This window comes from Prinia subflava, chromosome Z, assembly GCF_021018805.1.
Source record: "Prinia subflava isolate CZ2003 ecotype Zambia chromosome Z, Cam_Psub_1.2, whole genome shotgun sequence".
In the NCBI taxonomy this organism is placed as follows: domain Eukaryota; kingdom Metazoa; phylum Chordata; class Aves; order Passeriformes; family Cisticolidae; genus Prinia; species Prinia subflava.
The window spans coordinates 11,409,516-11,430,924 of NC_086283.1; the positions used below are offsets into that span (position 1 = coordinate 11,409,516).

The 21,409-nt window shown below is 43.1% G+C and overlaps 1 protein-coding gene across 2 annotated transcripts in view; it reads left to right on the forward strand.

The window, feature by feature from the left end:
* Positions 1-1,782: 1,782 nt before the first annotated feature.
* Positions 1,783-21,409, forward strand: part of UNC5C (unc-5 netrin receptor C) — a 257,297-nt gene continuing 237,670 nt past the window's right edge. Inside the window, exon 1 of one of the 2 annotated variants that reach the window (XM_063422938.1) lies at positions 1,783-2,216. In XM_063422938.1, coding sequence (XP_063279008.1) covers positions 2,093-2,216 — 124 coding nt within the window. In that variant the 5' untranslated portion in view covers positions 1,783-2,092. The remainder of the gene's footprint in view (positions 2,217-21,409) is intronic. The other variant, XM_063422936.1, reaches the window with a different exon arrangement.

Sequence of the window (21,409 nt, forward strand, 5' to 3'; positions counted from 1 at the left end):
CTTTGAATGTTGTTAAAAGTTGAGGTTTTCCTTTTCACCACTTACATAGCCTCAGAAACTTAAATCACAGATTTTGGCAGAGCCTTAATATTTCCTAGCCTGTGCTGTATTGTTTGAAGCAGATGGGACTCTCTCCCCTTAAAAGATGTAGAACAGCTAGGAGGTGGAGAGGTGGAGTGCTCCAGTTGGAGAGAATCACTGAGAGTTATTGGGTAAAAACTGGCTTGTTGGGCTTGAAACACAGTCTACTTCAGGCATCTTCCAGGTGTGTCCAGACAAAATCTGCCCCTTTTCCAGGCTCTTAACCTGTACACAAAACAACCCCCCCCAATCTAGAACAAAACAAACAAACAAAACCCACAAAAACAAACCAACAACAAAAAGACAAAAAAAGCAAGCAAGCAAACAAACAAACAACAACCAAAAAAAAAACCACAAAACCCCCCAGGACTTTGCTTTCCTGTCACACTGCACCTTTGTGTCAGCTGATGTAGAGGAGAAAAAACTGCTGCCTCGCCAGACCTTAGGATGGGAACTGTCTGGGTTATTCCCTGGGAAGGACATTAAAACCAGGGGACAGGTGGGACAGAGCCTCCCTGGAGGCAGACAGATCCAGCGGCCCCAGGGAAACCCTCCTGCAGCGTTAGCCAGGCTGGTAACTTTTCCTGTATGGAAGGGACAGGGCGGGGAAGGCAAAGTCAGAGTGACTGGGAAGATCCCAGCCCCACGTCCCAGGAAAAGACTGCTCCTTGCCTCGCACGCAGCCCGGCTTGGGGGAACTTCTGGGCTGGAGAAGGCAATGCTCTCTAGAGTACCGTGGTGTGGGGAGGGTTCGGGGGCTACAGCCGCTGACATTGGCACATGTGGTGTGTGAGGAGCTGGGTCTGCTCATGACAGCTCGCCTCGGCTGTGCAAAGGGAAGGACAACTTAGAGAAGAAAACCCAAAACCAAACATAACCCTCCCCCAAAACCAAAGACCAACCAACCAACCAAAGGAAAAAAAACCCCAAAAAACCCAAACCAAACCAAACAAACAAAAAACCCCCACCAAACAACAACAACAAGCCACAGAAAGCAGCAGTAAAACCCGACAAAGCCCTGGTTGAGCAGTGAACCTGAGGTGTGGGCACTGCTGTCCTTCTCAGTGAGATTTGGTGGGCTCGTGGTGAGAGAGGGCAGCTTTTCAGGGGTGCAGGAAGGGTGGAAGGGTAAGGACTAAAAGGGAGTGACCCCAGCCTTAGGAGAGAGGCCCTGGTGAGCAAACGAGGAGATGCTCCCCAGGGGTGGTGGGTTCTCCAACAGCTCTCCTGGTGCGATCTTTCCCCCTGCCCTGCTGCTTGTGGGAGCAGACCAGTACCCTCCCGTCCGGCATGGGGCTTCTCGGCCCTACATTTGATGTCTCCCTAAAGATGGTCCTGATGGCCCGGAGTCCTGGAGGAGTGTGTGGGGTGCCAGGCCCACGGGGACAGTCTGGGGACGCGAGAGCCACGGGTGTAGCGGGGTCCGGCCCTCGCAGCCCTGGCTCCCGCGCCTGCTCCCGGCTGTCCTGCCCAGGTGGGCCGGCGGGGGTGTGAGCGTGTGTTGGAGCTTGTGTTGAGCGTGTGCTGGAGCCTGTGCGGGCGCGCACGTGTGCGCACCAACATCTGCGTGCGCCCGTGCCCGCGGGTGTGCGCGCAGGGGGCGCGGGCGGAGGAGGCGAAAGGGGGCCGGTTCTGCGGCGGGTGGCTCCTAGCCTCCCCCGCCCCCTTCCCTCTGGGTCTGCTCCTCGCTCCGGCTCGCATTCTATCGCAGGCGGCCGGCGCAGCCCCCTCTCCCCAGCCCCGGCCCCCGCCCACCCCCGGGGTGGAGGCATCCGCGCCGAGCAGCCCGCGGGAAGAAAGCAGCGCTCCGCCGGCTCCGCGCCCCTCCGCGGGGCCATGCAGCGCCTCTGCCCGCCCGGCCCGAGCGCAGCCCCTCGCCCCGCCGCCCTCCGCGCAGCCTGAGCGCCCGGCGGGGGCTCCGCGCCGCTCCGCGCCCGGAGGTGGGACGGGGCCGGCACAGGCGGCACAGGAAAGCTCCGCGGCTCCGCCAGACTCCCCCGCTGCCCCGGCCATGGGGAAGGGGCTGGAAGGGACAGCGGCCCGCTGCGGGCTGGGACTGGGATACCTGCTGCAGACGGTGGTGCTCCCCGCCCTGGCCGTCCTGGGGGCCAGCCGCCCCGGCTCCGCGGCGCAAGGTAAGGGGATGGATGGATGGATAGATGGATGGATGGATGGAGAGGGATTGGGGCGTCCTCCGTGTGCGAGTTAGAAATGCGAATTTATGTCGTGATTATCTTTTTTACTGTGTTTGTACGTGCAAACAGTGCACTCACCCGCATGCTCGACCCCCGCCGGGGTCCGGGGTCTCTGATCGTACCGGCCGGGTCGGGTCTGTAGGTGTTGAGCCTGGCCGGGACGGGCATTTGCCTACACTCTGTCCTCAAATGGGGCACGGGTAGCGGAGGGGAAGTTCGGGCTGAAGGAGCCCAGCCGGCAGCCCTTTGGGGCGGGAGAGCGGCGCCGGTGCGCCCAGGAGGGCTGGCTAGGTGCGTGGGAAAGGCAGGTGCGGGCGGGTGTCCCTCCGCAGCGACGAAGCCGTCCCTTGGAGCTCTGCAATCGACGGTCAGTCTTGAAACCCCCAAGGCCCCCCACGCCCTCCTTCTTCCTGCCTAAAACATGATACACCCAAAGGGAGTCACCGTTCTTTCTGTGTTTATATTTTGAGATTTTTGTTTCCTCTCCCGTGTCGGGGATTCTGGAGTACATCTGCATCTGCATTCCCTGTAGCCCTTGTATAAATTCCCCTTTCTAAGTGTCAGTGTATTGCTTCTCAGTGCCTGTTTACGGGTGTTTGAGAGCATCACAAAGAGCCCTGGCTCAGTGTAGCACCCACCTGGCTGACAGCCACAGCAGGAAGCTTTTTCTCCTGCGAGCTGATGCTGGACAAACTTTCTCGGTGCTTCTTTCTTTCCAGGAGTTAGACCTAATGTGGAAATGTGTTGCTTTTGTGGAACACAGGAGAGAGAAAGAGAGAGGCATGTGGGCAGAGCTGCATACAGCAAAGATGTGCGGTTAAAGCAGTTGGAAATCCCAGTTATACAATTAAAAAGAGAAAAGGAGTTTTAGAATCTGCTTTGTTTATTTTCCATATGTATGCAACCAAGAAGTGTAACATGCACCAGACTTTTGATCTGAGTTGCTAGTGTTATGCAAGTGTAAGAATGCTTGATTTTTCCCACATCATGTCAGTGGAGAGGCAGTTGTGAGAACTCCACAGATCTGACCCTATGTTCTCGGCCAGCCATTACAAAGTGCACTCCTCTGTGGCCTTTTTGACAGGAGAGTAGTGCTGGTTGTTCTGATTCCCTGTGCCCTGGCAGGCTTTCTGTGGGTTCTCCCCGGCACAGAGCTGTAGGTTTGCTGCTGGTGGGCTGGCTGCACTGAACACTATGTCTATACATGTAACAGTGCTAATCCATTTCCTGCTGATACTTACTCCATCCCCTCAGAGTCACGTTCCCTTGCTCATTTATTTCACGGGAAGATCAGAAATCTGGCCATGAAAAGGGGGTAGCAGAGAACGAGAGTACAAAAATCCCTTATGCGTTGTGGCACATTTAATCTGTGTCTTCCACATCATTTCCTTTCACTGCTTGGTTTCAAGATAAGATAGTTTTGATATTTTGTATTTAGAAGTTTTAATAGTACCATCTGCATGTAGACCTACATGTCGGGGGGTATATATCAGTCTGTGTCGATATAGATATATCCTGTCAGGGGGTGTTGGAGAAGAAAGCTCCCCTCAGACAGTTGAACCTGGAGTGGAAAAGGAGCCTGTCTGCTCTGCTGGCAGGACAGGGGAGTTTTGCATGACAGATGGCCTGAGCAGGGAAGTGAGGACCCCCTGCATTTGGCTGTTCCAGAGCGCTCATCTTGGTGCCACAGGGCTCATACCTCACACTCCCGGATGGTTTCTCTTTTCCACACTTACCCTCTGTGACACAACGCTGTGTGACAGAAGCGCCATGAGGACAGAGGAGCCAGGCCCCCTGTTCATACCCTGCAAAGGGCAATGCAGGTGTGGGACCTGCCACAGAACACAGATGTGCTCACCTACCCAGAAAGGGATGGAGAGCTCTTCAGCAACACTTCCCAATGTGTGATGTGTGATAAAGTTCCACAACAGAGTGAAAAATCCAGGGAATCTGGTTAGGATATAGCTCTTTTTCTTGGACTTTTCTTCCCACATATATACTTTTATTTTTATTGCTAGGACCAGGCAGAGAATTTGGGTGCAGACCTGGTTTTCTTATTTTTCCCAGAGCTGAGGGATTTTCTGATTGGTGTGTGCAGTGGGGATTTTCATGTATGTGTGTTTGTGTACACGGTGCTTCAGTGAGGCAATGAATCAACAGTTTAACTATGCCCTCTTCAGGAAGTTTCCTCATCATATAGCACCGGGCAAAGCTTTGCCTCTATTCTATATATACATTTCAAAAACATGTATGTTTCATCTCAATTCCCCAACTATCTTTAGCTTTTGAAGCAGACTGAGAAAGCCACGAGCATTGCTGGGACTTGTGCTTTCATACCTATTTTTTCCATTGCCTCGTAGAAGATGAATTTATTAACTGATGGGCTGGCGGACCAACCCCCCCTCACTCCCTGGCAGATTCATTATCACTACATCTCGGCATCCTCCTGTGAGCTTCTCAGCAGACTTAAATACACTTTTTGTTTTATGAGTATTTCTTATCTTCTTATCTGAAGCTGTCTAAGTATTTTTCCGCTATTATCAGGAGAGAACAGGAAATGGCTGCAGTGGTAGAGACAGCCCTTAATTCTCAAAGCGGTGTGAATGGGGCCAGAGGGATTATCGAGCCAGAATCAACTGTGATCTGGCATTCACTGCATTCACTATATCTCTATGATAAGCCACATCAGAATGAGAATTTAAATGTCCCAAACTGTGCCTCTGCTGGACATGTCAGTGTCACCTCCGTAAGAGCAACTTTTACTTTGTCTCTTCAGTCAGCAGAGACTGGGCTTCAGCTGCTCTCCTCCCCTAAAGCTCCCACACTTACTGCCTCCCAAACTGTTATCCACTAATCCTGTGGCTCCCACCTTTTTGTTGTGTAGGTGGGACGAAAACGAGGGTCAGGCTGTCTGTCTGTAGTGACAAGCATGGTTCAGACAGGTTTTGGGTTTAATAATGATGGTGTAAAAGATGGTAGAAAAGCTAAATGGACTAAGTATTAATGAGGTTGTGTTTCATTTGTTCCTTTACAATAAAAGAGTGCATTTTTCATGCTTAACCCCTCAAACCTAATTAAATCAAAGTGATAATTTAAAAAGAAAACTGTAAAAGAGCCATATGTGCAGATATTTGTCTTGCCCCAGCGTAGTCTGTATTCGCAGCAGCAGCAGTTTGAAAATGCTTAGTGCGGAAAAAGTGAAATATAACATGTGAATGTACTAACCTTTTGGGGATGCATTTCCTAATTAAATACCTAAACACATCTTGTTGAAAAAAGGAGGGGAAAGGACTTAATTATCTTGATGCATCAGTGGACCTCTTGTACTCGATCATGTGGGTGTAGTATTTGTATTAATAAAGCAAGAGCCAAGTAGTATTTTGTTGTGAATGGATAAGGCCCTTTGGAACATTAATCCGTTTTAAAGCAATGCAGTAGGGTAGATTTCAATGATGCTGACAAGTTTGAGCTGGATGTGGTAGCCTGTGCTAGTTCTGAGTAGCATTTTAGTACTGCAGTACTCTTTGGTGAGAGCAAAGCAGCCACTGTGTTTCCTTTGCTGACAGAGTTAAACTGCTGTGCAGTTTAAGCAGGATTAAAATTAAGTGGATGAATCTGTGCATAGAGGAGAGACTCCTCCCTGGGAACCTGGGAGTCAGAATCTGAGCTCTTCTTCCTCTGGCTCCAGGCTCTAGCAGCTGGTAGCAAGAGTTATGGAAAAAAATATATAGATCACATACAGGTATATAGATCACATACAGGTTTCTCTTGATGGCTCTTCAGCATTACTGTCAGTGTCATTTAGTCCTCTGTACAGCAAGAATACCAGAGTGCATCTAAACAGTTCCACAGTTGTTGTGCATGTTTGCACTTAATCACTTTACATGGATCATTCATCCCACAACTTCATTTGTCTTTGGTAATGGTCTTAAACCTCAGTTAGTCACTATATTTTGGGACTAGCTTTGTGTGTGACATCCAAATCCAGAAACAGGAAACAGCCTTAACCAAATTAAAAAGATTTTCCTAATTTAATTTTTCAAATACAGTATATCTGAAAACAGGAATACGACTCTGTGCCAAGGCCAGGCAAATCAGTTCCATAGCTGGTCTGTGCAGTAGGAAAGGAGAAAATGTGTGTGGAGACAGATTGTAGGGAGACAGACAGAGATAGTGCTGAAGGCAATCTTGCCCCTGATCTATTGCAGCTGTGTTAACTACCAAAGAGTGGGAGCAGCCTTGCCCTCCCAGCTATGGGTGTGATAAAGAGTGAGTTAGGTGGTTGGAGTCAACTGCCTGTGCTGTGAGGAGGAAGGGACAGGAAGGGGTGCAAGGGACAGAAAAGGTAAGATGTCATATGTGGGACAGACAGGGTTAGAGGGCCATGCTGGGGACAGGAAGGAGAGAGCTGGAACTGGAGAAGGAAAGATAGGAAGGAGAAAAATAGCCAGAGCTGTGTGAAGCTGCCCTTGGGAGACTACAGAGAAAAGGCATGAAAGACTTCTAGATAACAAGGTGCTGATGCTTGAAGACTTCTGATGTTTTACTGAAGCACTCTGAGTGTCGTGGCCATTTCAACAATCACAAAAATGTGGGTTATACTTATTAGACATTTCCAGGTAAATATCTTGATTTTTATGCAAATAGAAGAGGGATGTTTTGAGGCATAGTCTACCCCGGTCAGTTGAATAGGATACAAAGGAAATCAGTTCCTATGGAAAGTAAGAGAAGCTCAGGCTAAGAAGAACAACAAGGGACTAGTTTTGTACAGTATATGACTAGAATTTTGTGTTTAAGTAGAATACAAAGGAGAGTTATACTTCGAAAAGCAAAGCTACATTTATGTCATGGTACTAGCAAAACCATCTTGGTTTTAGTAACCTGTTTTATAGTGTATGGCTGTATTTCTTGATTTCTGGTTCTTCCTGGATTTTTCATTATTAGGCTTTCAAGGAATCTGTTCTGGATACTTTTTCTACAAAAAGGCAGGAAAATTACTTTTGCAGCTCATCAGAAAGATATGTTTGAATTGCTGGTGCAAAGGGGAGTTCTTGGGTAAATCTGAATCGCTCTGACTACTGAACAGTTTGCTGTGATTTAGTCAAAGAGGATTTGGCTCAATGTGAGTCTCAGACTGTTGGTTTGTCATCGAAAACATGTTACTGGAGCCTATCTTTGAAATAAAATGTAATCATGGATGTTCTGCCTATGCAATACATTTCACATAACTGTGTATGTGCTCCTTTAGGACAAAAATGGCATTGTTTTTCTTCCCTTTTGGGTGGGGAGAGGGCAGCGCTGGTTTGTGAAGCGCACATCTTGTTAGCCACCCAGTGGAGGTATTCAAGTCTAGCAGGCAGCAATCTTGGCACCGGTGCCAGCGAAGCGGTAATTACAGCGTTTGTCATTTGCATTAGCTCTGCTGCGTGTTCGGCTCGGAGGTACAAAACAGCTTCTCAAGTACAAGTCAACAATCAAAGGAAAGGAGTAAGAGACGAGCTGTGGTTTTCCAGCTGGCCGTAACATCCATCAGCACAGCGTCAGGATAATGTAGTGCAGAGGCACAGTTCAGTGCTGGCTGCTTCCAGGGACTGAAGGAATGGTGGTGTTTTAAGTGAATTATTGTGTGTGCTCAGTAGAATCCAGTCTCAGGAGCAGGCACGCCTGGATCTTTCCATCATAACATTATCCAAGAACGAATCTGAAGGAATTGTTGTTAAGTCTTCTGGGACTAAGCAAACTGTATTCAAAGAAACACTTAATTTGCATCATTTGTAAGCAAGCATTTGAAATTATGCTAAAAAGGGAAATGGTTATAAAGAACTTTACACAGAATAAATAGGAACAACAAAATTCCCCTTGATTCTGAGCATACTTTATTCCCCTGTGTTTGATTTAATGGGGTCATCTGTAGGTACTCCAGCCCCCATCTCTACTGCTGTGGTGGAGAGATGATTTATTGAGTATTGTTGTTGGGTTCGTGATAGGTTTGGTTAAATATTTTGCAGAAGATCCATTGTGGGTATTGTATTTAGATATATTTTTCTGATGCAACATAAAACTGTGTGCACACTAGCTGGAGGAGCTAAAGGAAAGCCCCAAACCGTAGCTGTGTTCCGGTTGTTTTCCTCAAGGCTGGCTCTGCTTGTACAAACAACACGCACAAGTAAGGTGCAGTGGATGGGAGCAGCGGGTGCTGGAGGTTTTCCCAGCTTTCAGTAACCTCAGAGATGCTTGTATATAGCTTTCTCCCTAGGTAGTCATCACTAGAACAACTTCCTGTTTGCTTTTATGACTCCATCCCAAATCACATGGATGTTAAGCAGGAAACATGGGATTTCCTCTCAAGTCATCAAATGCCAGGATTTGGGGAGTCCCTTTATAGCCTGGGACATTACCTCAAAGTTTGGGCTGAGCAGAAAGAACTTCATGCAAAAACAGTCTCACTTAGACATACCTTTTTTATCAAAATGGAAAATCTAGGGGGGAAACAAAAGAGAAAAAAAGATTCCTCCTTGTTTGTTTGCTATGGAGAGGTTGGGGAAAAAAAAATTCTTAATCAAAACCAGAAAAGATTCAGTTATTTTAGAGAAAAGCCCTGAGTATTTACCCTACTGTCCAAACTATTTGTATTTATGCTCTCTGAAAATGTGTTAGGTTTTCAGTGAAAATGAATAAGTTAAAAAGTTGTGAAGTCTTCTGACAACAATGGTTTTCATTTCCATTATACATTTTTCCACGTATTTCAACCAGCCTAGTGAAAAACCTCACTGTTAGATTTCATTTACAGTCCTGGTTAGCACTGGTTAAGGCATATATTTACAGTGCTCTCTAGATCTTGCTGTTTTGCTGTTTTGTGTTTGGTGGTGGGTTTTTTTTGGTTTGTGGGGGTTTTTTGGTTTTTTTGTTTGTTTGTTTGTTTGTTGTTTTTTGGGTTTTTTTTTGGCGGGGGTTGTTGTTTTGGTTTGGTTTTGGGGTTTTTTTTGGTAAATCACACCAATTTTACTGTGATGCAGACTGAGACGGAGACCCAGATTCTCAGTGGTGCCAGACATGCTCTTATTTCTACCAGGGAGTGTCAGGCAATGCTGCATTTAGGTGAGTGCCTTTGCTGCTCCCTAACTACAAGCAGTGCTGCTCCAGCTTGCAGGACAGCCCAACAGTCCGATCAAGGCAGGGATATCTCCCTTGTCCGTATGTGATACTGCAGTACCTCAGCACCTCCTCAGAATTCTCACTTTCCTTTGTTGTGAGTCCTACACAGGCAGGACAGGAGAGACACCCAAAAAGCTGTGCATGCTTGTCTCAGTTGGTGATACCTTCTGTGGAGAATATCCGCAGCTGTGTCTTTAGAAATGTTTTGCTATGTGCTTGCATTGCTGGACACAATGGGAAGTTCTTATTTGTAATATTGCTTTAGTTATTCAATCTCTATTTTGCTGCATTTGGAAGCTTGCTGTATTTATCACCGTTTGGTGGAGAGGTCTAGGGGGCATTGCCTAAGTGTGCAGAGAAATGTGTAAGGGAAACCAAAACTTGAGCTCAAGTTCTCTGAGTAGCCAAGATTCTGGTGCTCCAGTCCATTCTTGTCTGAAGAAAGAGAGGATGCTACAAAGAGAATGCTGTGTTGAGAAGGCTCTCAAATACCTTCTCAATGTTGAATTTCTTGAGTCTCACCTATGGTTTCCTTATATCTGCTGTAATCTAGACATATGTATAAAAGGATGCCATGGGTTAGGAATGGTACTCCTCAGTTTAGTTTCTCCCACTGGGATCCTCCAAAGAGAGTGCGGCTCACTCTCTCCCTCCTCTGTTCTCCCCTACCCTGAGATGGGATGGTGAATTGGAAGCACACAATGCAAAGATCATGGCTTGAGCTAAGAACAATTTACTGGGAACAGCAGTTAGATGAGAAAAGGTGCTGATATACAATACTGATGGCAGAAGGTCGGAGAAAGAGGTGAATGATTCACACGGAAACTCCCTGACCACAACAATACCTGACTGCTCCCTCTGCCACACTACCCAGATGTGGAAAAGAGCCCTTCACCTCATTCCTGGAAAATCAAGTGAGCTGGTATATTCTCTGGGGCCTAGCCATGCTTCCTCTTGGCTACTGCAAAAATTAACCATCTGCTGGCCAGAACCTGAACAAAGAAACAGGCAAAAGGATATGCTGTTGCTCAGGAACAGGGATGCTTCCTAGAAACTCTGATTTTCTGGTGGCAGGCAGTTTGGAAGGATTTGCTTTGTCCAATACAATCCACACTGTTATCTCAAATTTGGAAGGAGGAAGAGCAGATCAAACGCATGACTGAAGCACTGTTGTAAATGGAATAAGGATCACTATCCTGGGCTGTTTTGTTTCATTTGGGTTTAATCTGCGATTCAGAACTATGTTACTCTGTACTTCATTCATCTGATTGAATGACTTATGCTCCAGAGGACCCCGTTGCCTTAAGAGTTATAAAAGCTATGAGGTTGCCTAGGCAATTAAATCAGTATCTTTTTTCTCTTGTTGCAGGAACATTTTCAACAATTATGCTAAGGAGCTCAGATAGATTTCACTGGCCTGGCAAGAGCTGAGCATTTTCTTGTTAGCTCCTGCCAATCTCTTTTTAGTTATTTTCAAGAAGTAAAGTAGCTTTATTTCTGAGTCTTATATTGAGTGAGAGGTTGAAATGTTAATCTCAGTGGATTAGCAGTGTATCCTTTGAGAAAAAGGAAAGCTGGCATTTTTCTTGGTCCCCTGAGTATGGGATGCAATTGTTTGAGAAATCTTGAATTTCATCAGCTAGATACAAAGAAATGTGCAAGTAAGCCTTGAATGATCTGTCAGAAGATGTTGATTTTATTGCAGCCATTTCGGAAATTTGTTTGAACTGATAGTTGTTCTCCAGGTGTTTCTTTGCTTGATTTTAGTGCATTTCACATGAGACAGTGAAAAGGGATCACCACAGGATTATTAGTAATTCAAAACTTTTAGGAGAGCTATTTCCATCCATCAATTTGCTAAAATAATGGCTGGAATATGCACTTTTATGATATGATGTATCCATAGTTTAAATACATTGCTTGTCTTATGCACTCCCAACATATGTGTTTATACTGGAAAGTTTACAAAGTGAGTGAAAATAAAGTACAGTCTTGCTGAATGAGGTTAATTGCAGTTCAGTCATACTGAAATCAAGGAGTAAGAAGTGTGACAGAATAGCAAGCGAGATTAACTCTGTTCTCATGGGCACTGCATTTACCTACTCTGACTGAAGTGTGGGCACTCATCAGGAGTAATTCCAAGTACAGATGTGCACACTGCCTTAGTCTGAATGAATTTTCTCTTTCATTAGTGTATCTCTGTGTTTTGCCAGTTGCTCATGGAGTCAGCACAGATGTGTCCTTCTTACCTTTCCCTTTTCCCACAACTTTGTGTGTCTGTCTGGTTGCTCTGCACATACAAAAGATGTGAGTGGCTGTGACTAACAGTGAATGGCTGAGGCTAACAGGCAAACAGTGAGGTGTTCAGACTGAAATTTCATGTCTGCTGCATGAACCTCTGTTAATAGGATAAAACTCTCTGGTGTTTCACCTAGGAAGAGATAAAGTTTCCTCTGTTAAACTTGGCCACTTGATCTCAAAATCAGGGTTCATTGTGAAAACTAGAATTCAGTCTGGTTAAGGAATGGATCTGTAATTAAATGGGGAAGACTCTGCCCTTCTACAAGTGCTGTTCACAGAAAATCTTGCTGAATTGTCTCATGAAATACTTGTATTCCTTGCTCAGAAGTTTTTGGCCCCAAAGCTGCACTATTTTTTGACAAATCATAGTCCCCATTACAAATTCTTTTCATGTAGACATTTCAAACCTAGCTTGAGGGACTTCCTTTCTATTTTTGAACAGCTTCATCACAAGTTTTTGGAGGTGAGGGTTACTTTTTTGGTGTCTTGCTCAAACAAAATAAAGGAAACTTCTTACGCAGCAAAACACGGCTGGCAAAAATAGGAGTGCAGATTTTTCTTCTCTTTGTCATGCAAAATAGCTGTACTGGAGCAAATAGGAAGTTCCTAATTTTTTACTTAAGTAACTAGAAAGTTTGTAGCTAGAAAATTCAGTACTGGGACCTGCAGTTTCAATATCAGTTCCCTTTTGTTTTGTTACTTTTTAAAATGCCTAATGTTTATATCAAGGATAGACTTATGTGGTACAAGGCCAGGTTATGACCACCACCAAATGCAGCTCCATTAATTTCAGAGCCAGCACATGCCAGAAGCTGATCTGCTTCTGTGTTAAAAAATATGTTGACACAGTAGAGTGAGACTCTAAGATGAACAGACCTTGATCTCATTTTACTTGGTAGCAAGTTTTTTCATGAGGTTGTTTCTTTTTTGCTTTGGTATTTATTTTTGAAGTGGGATAATTTGAATAACTTGCTTTCAATTTCCCTTCCATGTGGCAATGTGACTCTTTTCTGTAGAGAGATTGATATGGTGCCTCACTTGAAAACAAGGTGGCAAGATTCTTTCAGGTAGATTTTTTTTTTTTGCTTGGCTTTTTGTTATGATATTTTAGACACTGACAGCTAAATGTCACCAACTGTAGGCAGATATCCACTTAAATATCTATTACACACAAATGTATGGCAATTTCCTGCCTTAGCAATTGTTTTTGAACTAAAGACCTCTGCCACTAAAAGCATGGGCTTCGAAGTTTTAAGTTAGGAGTTCAGCCTGGTAGCTGGTAACAAAAGCAGTTGTTATCCTCATGCAGGCAGTAGAATGAGAAGTGCCATATGCCTTTAAGGAGCACTGGAAAAGGCAAAACTGCTCAGCTGCTGACTTTTGTCCTTTGCTTGTCCTGAAATATTTCTGTATGAATCTTCTTCTTCCCCCCACCTCCCTCAAAGTTATATATTAATTCCTTGTAGCAAACATGGCTATTAGAGAAAACCTTCCAAATCTTAAAAAAAAATTAAAATGCCTAATTTAATTACTTACTTTATAAATATTTCTATCATTTTGTGGTCTCAAGAATAAAGTTTTGAATTTGTATTTATGAGAAATATTTGCAAAGAAAATTAATTTAATTGGCAAAGTGACTTTGTGTGGACTACTAATCTGCTTTGTTTTACTGATTAGCTATTTTACCAGTAGTTGGTTTCGTTGCCTTTTTGTTTGTTTGTTTGGGTTTTTTTTTGTTTGGGTTTTTTTTGTGTTTTTTTTTTTTTTTTTTTGGTTTTTTTTTTTTTGGTTTTTTTGGTTTTTTTTGTTTTTTTGTTTTTTAGGGAAATCAATAGATAACAGTACTGTGATCAAATTTACTTTGTCTAATTATTTTCACTGGATTACTTGGAATTTACTCACTGCAGCAAGGCAAGGAAAATTTGGACTTTTGTCTTTGAAGTTTTGTATTCACTAGTACCACTGCAGAACATATTTCATTTGTGGAGGCCAGGCTGAGGTTAAGCTGGTTTTAAAGATAACAGTAGATTCCAGTGTCCTTGCATTTGTTTTGTATTTGGTGACAGTCACTAAATCAGGGGAAGGAATGTTCAAACAACACACTTGAGGAAAAGTGATTTTTATAGAAAGGGCCCATTCCTGCTAATAGCCAGTAACTGCACACAACCCCACTGACATTAAAAGTCCATTAGCTAAGCCAAGTTTAAACACCAGCTGATGCTATGTCAGCTAAATGTATATTGGATTTTTTCATGTAACACAGCAATAGCACTTCTGTACTTTTCCTAAAACTATGTACATTAAGAAAAGCAAATGTCATCTGATAGTAGTAAGATGAAGAGTTCACATTAAAGTAGGCAGAATTGTAATCAAACTGAAGTCACCATCTGGTTGCATTAATGAGAAACAAAAAAATGGATACAAGAAAAGCAGGGAGTGTCAGGTTTCTGAATTAAAGTTAGATTAACAAATCTAGTGTACAGGCTTCTGTAATACAGGATAAGCACAGAGCTGCTTATCTGCTTGGTTTTTTATCACTAAATATAATACGACCTTGTTTGAGAGAAGTTTATACTGAAGTCTGTAAGATGCTTTCTCATATGGAGCACTGGGTTGCAATGCAAGGAGGTTGTTTCCTGGCTGTTTAGGAAATGTGTCTCATTGCAGCAGTATGAAAACCTTTAAATGTGTCAAGATAGTGTTGGTATCCTATGGTCTGAAATTCTAGTCAACCAGTGGCACTGCAAATAGCATTCACTCATCTCTATGTATCAAAAAAAAGGGTTGAAAAATGTGGTGATGTTAAAAATGAGACGCTTGACACGGCCAATATATCAAGCAGCAATTTAATAATTAATTAATTAACATGGTAAAGTGTGAGCAAAGAGGCAGCGCTGGGTACAGTGGCAGGGGTTTTCCCTTCCAACTGCACACCCATTGCTGGATTTGATGGCATTTTATACATATTCATAAGCTTTCTCAGCAGTTTCCATTTCTAGTTTTAACGTCACAATTCAATACCTAACAGCCATAAATCTATAGATTGTCCTGTATAATTCTATAGACCATTGTGATCTATTCTGATATTTCAATACTCCAGGATGTACTTCCAGGATATGTTTTTCCAGGTGGTGGGATCTGGCTTCCAGATGTGGGGGTCCCATCTCTATTTTCAAGTCTATCAATCTCTAAATGCTGATGTCCAGTTTCCTTCTCCAGGAGTCATAAATCAGTGATCTGAAGTCATATCTTCATGTCCAGGATGTTTTCCCACCTTGTGTGAGGCCTGAGCACCCTCCTTTTTCCTTCTTTTGTCTAAAAGAAAACCTTTTTGCACTCTAAAACTACAGTTTAAAATTCTTTAATACAAAGCAAGCTTCTAAAGTTATAATTAAAGGACACTAATTGCAGAATAGCTTGAGACTTATAATAGATAATTGCAAGCAAAAGATTTATTCAAAAACTGCCTTCCATGCTTTCCTCAGCTGTTTATTAGAACTCATCTTTATAACTGTCCCATGGCTGTGTTCCATCACTATGATTACACAGATTTTCTTTATTTCCCTGACACGAAACATAACTTTGTATTTCACAGTCCCCACTCTGCTTGTATAAATTTTTATTTATCTTACTTATTCGTGTCTGGGTTTCGAATCTGGCCAAAACTTCAGAAACTTTTCCTTCTTTGTCCTTTTTCTTCAATTTCATTATTTTGGATATTTTAGATGTTTTCTCAAAATGGATAAATTCTCCTGTAGCTAGTTCAGGGTCTACAGGCATCACAGCGACCTGTATACCTTGTATTACAGAGTGGATAAGCTGAACAAAGCATGGAATTAAGCAAGGTAAAAACAACAGTCCAGTCAATGAACACAATATTATAAATACTATTTTCTTCCACCAAGCCCCTCTTCTAAACAACTGCTCTCACCATGGAGCTTGAAGGATAGAATTCTATTGTTGAACAGGCATTTGTTTGTTACTTAAATATCCTTTTGGGTTTTGTGGCTACCACCGATTTTAGAGAAATTTGTGGTATACATTTTCCTGCAAGGGGTTTCCCCTACCTTTGTCCCAAAAGCTTTGCCTTTCTTGGCTATGCATTCCTGGCCTATTACTACATTTGTCAATACTTATCTTTCTGTCTGTTCTTCAGGTTTTGTAATTCTTGTTCGCTTCTACTTTAAAATTTGTGCTACTTCTAACCCTTCTCCTCTCTAAGGCTATTGCCCTGTCATTTGGGTCCCACCACAAATCCAGCACTTGGAAATATTTAATTCTATTACAATTCATTGCATTAAATCCATAAACAAATTCTCCAAAAGTGGAAAGGTCTAACTCTGGCAGCTGTTTCTTTAATTTCTCATACAAATTTGGGGAAGCAACTTTAGATTCAGAGTGGGTTTTCAACCCTTCTACTGCTTTCTGCACTAAATTCTCCCCATATTGAACTCCTCTCCCATCAGTGTATCCCCACATACCTGCTTTGGTAAAGCATATATATTCTTCTCCTCTTGGACATGTCTGGTAATTACAGCCAGCTCCTCCTCTTGCTCTTAAATTCCTTTACATCTAAAACTCCCTTGCTCTTCACAAACACTTAACTGACTTTCATCATAACCACCTTTGTTTATATGGGTGTGACCAGCAAAGGATACCGTTGTGACTCCTCTCCATTTTACTGACTTGTGACATGGGTGACAATTGTCAATTGCCATGGCAATGCTTACACACATGATCAGGTATATAATGAGAGGTCCAGTATGACATGCCTTTCCACCCCTCCAACCTATTGGGTTGCTGCCAACAGTTGGGATTTTCATCTTCTTGGTGGCAAAGGTAGAGGTCAATCTGGTCTTGCCCTCTATTTATTCTTACCTGAGAATTGTTGGCAGGCCCACTGGAGCTCTGTGCCACTCCTTTACTTTACTTCAGTATCTGTCTGGTATCTAATTGTTGTAATCACACTCAATTCTTTCGAATTTTGCTTTTGCTTCTTCCTGTAGATCAATCCCAGCCCGTGTCCTGTGCAACCAGGTCCCCCACCAATCCTTATCACCTACTTTAATGTATCCTTTTTCTACTGCAGCCCTTAGTGTTCTATCTGTCTCTTTCTCTATCTCATCCCTACAACTCTAGCAAAGGGTACTAGGGATCCTTGCCCCCACCAAGTTTGTATACCACAATTTCTGACACTCCGTGCACTTGAAACAACCCCAGGGAAAACATTTACAGTTTAGGTTAGGACATTTCACTTTCCTTGGAAGGTTTTGATTCTGAAACCTCAGGTACAAGAGTTTCTGAAACATGCATCAATCCTTTTTAAGTCTTATTTTCAGTTCTCTAGGAGCAGATGAGATTTTCCACTGAAGCTCGGCCGGTGCCTCTGTTGGTGGTCCCACTGGTCCTTTAATCGTGATGTGTGGGTCCAGCCTTTCTCTGCAGTCCAGATGGTTGTATCAGTGGTTAAGGGGTTAAATATGGGCCTTCCCATTTAGAAGATAAGGTCTCCTCTTTGCAGCTTTTAACTAGCACTCAATCACTTGGTTTTATTTTATGTATGCTAAATCCTAGAGAGGTAGATTGAGCCAATATTCCTTTTTCTCTCAACTCTAATACATGTTGTCTAATTGTTTGGATATATTTTTTAAATAGTCATATCTTTAACTATTACTGATGTTTGGGGTATCTCCTGGGAATATGGCATTCCATAAAGCATTTCGTATGCTGATAGCCCAGTATCTGCATTAGGAAGTGTTCTTATATTAAGCAATGCTAAAGGTAAACATTTTATCCAGGACATTCTGGTTTCAATCATTAATTTGGTTAAATGCTGTTTTATAGTTTGGTCTTTCTTTTCTACTTTCACAGAGCTCTGAGGGTGCCAAGGGGGTATGGTGTTCTCAGGAAATACCCATGGCTTGTGTTACCCCTTTGATGACACTAGAGGTAAAATGGGAGCCTTGATCAGAATCAATGGCTCGAATAACCCCAAATCGGGGAATAATTTGTTCTAGTAGTATTTTAATTACAAATTTGGCCGTGGCCCTTACAGCTGGGTAAGCTTCTACCCAGCGAATTAGTTGATCTACTACTACTAACAGATACTTCCACTTACTGACTTTTGGAAGCTCAGCATAATCCACCTGAACTCTTTCAAGAGGTTCATAGGCTATTTTCTTACCGGCCCCCCCCCCCGCTGAAGTTTGCCTCATTACCTTTTTGTTGACTCTCTGACAAGTAACACGCCTCTGTGTTACTTGCTTTGCTATTTCAAAAAAATCCCAATACACCCATCATATTTTTTTAAAAAATGATCACACAAGGCTCTGGTTCTTCAATGAGTATGCTGATGTAATTGGCTCAAAATCTTTTGTGCATAGGCTTTGGACAAAATTTCCCACCTATCTAAGAGTACTCCTTTTCTTTGTTCTTTCTTAGTGTCTAATTTCTTTATAGCTTCTTGGGAGCTATAAAATTTTTTTGGACTTCTCTTTGAACTTTTGTTATAATATTCAACTGAATTGTTTCTTTCAATTCAAAAGCTGCCTCTTTTTGCAGCTTGGTCAGCTATGTTATTTCCTCTTGCTAAATAGCTTGTGTTTCTTTGGTGACCTTTTACACGTGTAACAGCTATTTTTTCTGGTCTTTTTAATGATACAAGCACTTTAAGTATTAATTCTTGATAGATCAACCATTTTCTTTGGGTATTGATCAAACTTCTCTCTTTCCAAATCTTCCTAAAAGTATGTACAATTCTAAAAGTATACTTTGTATAAACAGTCTCCACTTTGTCTTTTAACAGTTCTAAAGCCTGGTATAACGCATATAACTCCCGGGCTTGTGCGGGCCAGCTGGAACTTAACCTTTTCTTTTCTACTATCAACATGTTTCCTCCCTTTACAATTGCATATCCTGACCTCTGCTTCCTTTCTAATACTTTGCAGGAGCTATTGATGAAATATTTCTCCCCTTCAGATAATTTTATTTTTTTTTTTTTTCAGTTAAATCTGGTCTTACTTTAGTTTGTAATTCAATTAACTCTACAAAATCATGAATCTGTTCTCCAGTTAACTTCTGATATAAAAATTTTGCTTTTTGACTATACTTTTTTATCTACTGCCTACAACACTTTAATAGCCTTACCAGCTGTCTTATCTCTCCCTTTGTTCTGGGAGAAGGTAAGGCAAGTATGCCCGATACTCATTCAGGGTCCAGTTTCTTTGTTCTTTTACTTAACTAATGACCCAAATACTTCATTTCTGCTTCTACAAATTGCAACTTGGACATTGAAGCTTTCAAACCCTTTTTCTCTAAGAAGTTTAATAGCTTAATTGTGGCTTCTTGTGCCCCAGGAACTGATCTAGTTTATCAGACATCCCCATTTCCTTTTTAAGGGCTCTCACATCCCCAGTGTTCAGTGGTACTGATACATATCTAATAGCTGTCCTCCCCTTCCCCCCTTGGTATCTTACTATCAGTACCTTCCTTAATGGATCTAACTGGCCCCTTTTGCTCTCATCATCACTGTCCTTGCGCCTTTCTGCCCGAACTGTCTCCCTGCTTCTATGTGCAGGTGGTGAATCTGGAGGACGAGGCAGAGCCACAGGGGCTTGAGGTGCAAGCGGTGCCATAGGGGCTTGAGGTGCTGGGGGTGCTGGATTAGGCACCTCTGGTGGGGCAGCTGGTTGTGGTAGATAAGGGGGGAGGTTGTGTAAGTGGCCTCATGGATTCTTCTCCTTTTTTGGTTTTTAAAGCATACAGGGGAGAAGGCCAGGACTTCTGCTATAAAGCAGCATAATCGCTCTCTTGGTTAATTGGATCCTTTTTATTTACACAGGCATTCAGGGCCTGACAGATCCACTCCTCAGATGACCTGTACATTGGCCAGTACAAATTATCAGGTCGTGTCATTTCTTTAGTCCATTCCATCATACAGTATTTTATCATTTTCTCTTTACTTTTTCCTTTCCTGGATTTACATTCATCCTAAAATTTTAACATTAACCCCAGGGGACTGTCCTGTGGTAAAAAGCTCCCTCCTTTCCCAGTACCTTTAGTACTGCTATTTTCCTGTTGGTTTATACCAACCCCTGGGTCCTTGCCTTGGCATTGACCCACCCTAAGAAACGGGTATTCCCTCACTTGCCTCGACCACACTCTTTCTGACTTCAGTAATGAAAGGCCTTCCTATTTTCTCACTTGTCTAGGATTTCTTTAATAAAAAGTCCCTTCAACCAATACCGCTTCCCGCCTCTGATTTACTGTAAAGAAATCCCCCCCAGCTATTGCCGCATCCCGCCCCCGACCTTTTTATATGAAAGAATTCCCTTTACCAACACTCGCTTTGTTCCTTCACCTGCCGCTCCCCTCGCGGAGACACGGAACCGAGGTTAGAAGAACTCCACAATCACTTCGTGGTCAGACCACGTCTCACACACACACCACTCACACTCTCACACGTGTGTACCCGTTCTTAGCCCACCTAACCAAGCGATACTTACAGCCTCCTTTTCTCGCCTGGGTCTCTGTGCACGAGTTATTACAGGTGAATTTCACTGCAGCTTTATCCGGGAGCTCAAAATCCTTTGCTCACAATTTACCTCGAGGATCTCCTTCTCCCTGAAAGATTCCCCAGTCACTCAGGGCCACCTGAGGCAAAAGCCTGCAAGGTGGGGCGCCTCCCCGAGATCAGGGGCCTCCCTCAATGGATTGGAGATGCCCGCATTCTCCACCAAATTGTTAAAAATGAGACGCTTGACACGGCCAATATATCAAGCAGCAATTTAATAATTAATTAATTAACATGGTAAAGTGTGAGCAAAGAGGCAGCGCTGGGTACAGTGGCAGGGGTTTTCCCTTCCAACTGCACACCCATTGCTGGATTTGATGGCATTTTATACATATTCATAAGCTTTCTCAGCAGTTTCCATTTCTAGTTTTAACGTCACAATTCAATACCTAACAGCCATAAATCTATAGATTGTCCTGTATAATTCTATAGACCATTGTGATCTATTCTGATATTTCAATACTCCAGGATGTACTTCCAGGATATGTTTTTCCAGGTGGTGGGATCTGGCTTCCAGATGTGGGGGTCCCATCTCTATTTTCAAGTCTATCAATCTCTAAATGCTGATGTCCAGTTTCCTTCTCCAGGAGTCATAAATCAGTGATCTGAAGTCATATCTTCATGTCCAGGATGTTTTCCCACCTTGTGTGAGGCCTGAGCACCCTCCTTTTTCCTTCTTTTGTCTAAAAGAAAACCTTTTTGCACTCTAAAACTACAGTTTAAAATTCTTTAATACAAAGCAAGCTTCTAAAGTTATAATTAAAGGACACTAATTGCAGAATAGCTTGAGACTTATAATAGATAATTGCAAGCAAAAGATTTATTCAAAAACTGCCTTCCATGCTTTCCTCAGCTGTTTATTAGAACTCATCTTTATAACTGTCCCATGGCTGTGTTCCATCACTATGATTACACAGATTTTCTTTATTTCCCTGACACGAAACATAACTTTGTATTTCACAGTGATAAAACAGTGTGTGTGCTTGGTATTGAGAAGTGTTACAGGTGAGGAGCTTACTGTTCATCTTCAGAAGCAACCAGCAGGCTGAGGTCCCGGTACCGTGGTCTTGGCACTCACAGAAGCACAGTTCAGTGCCTGGTTTGG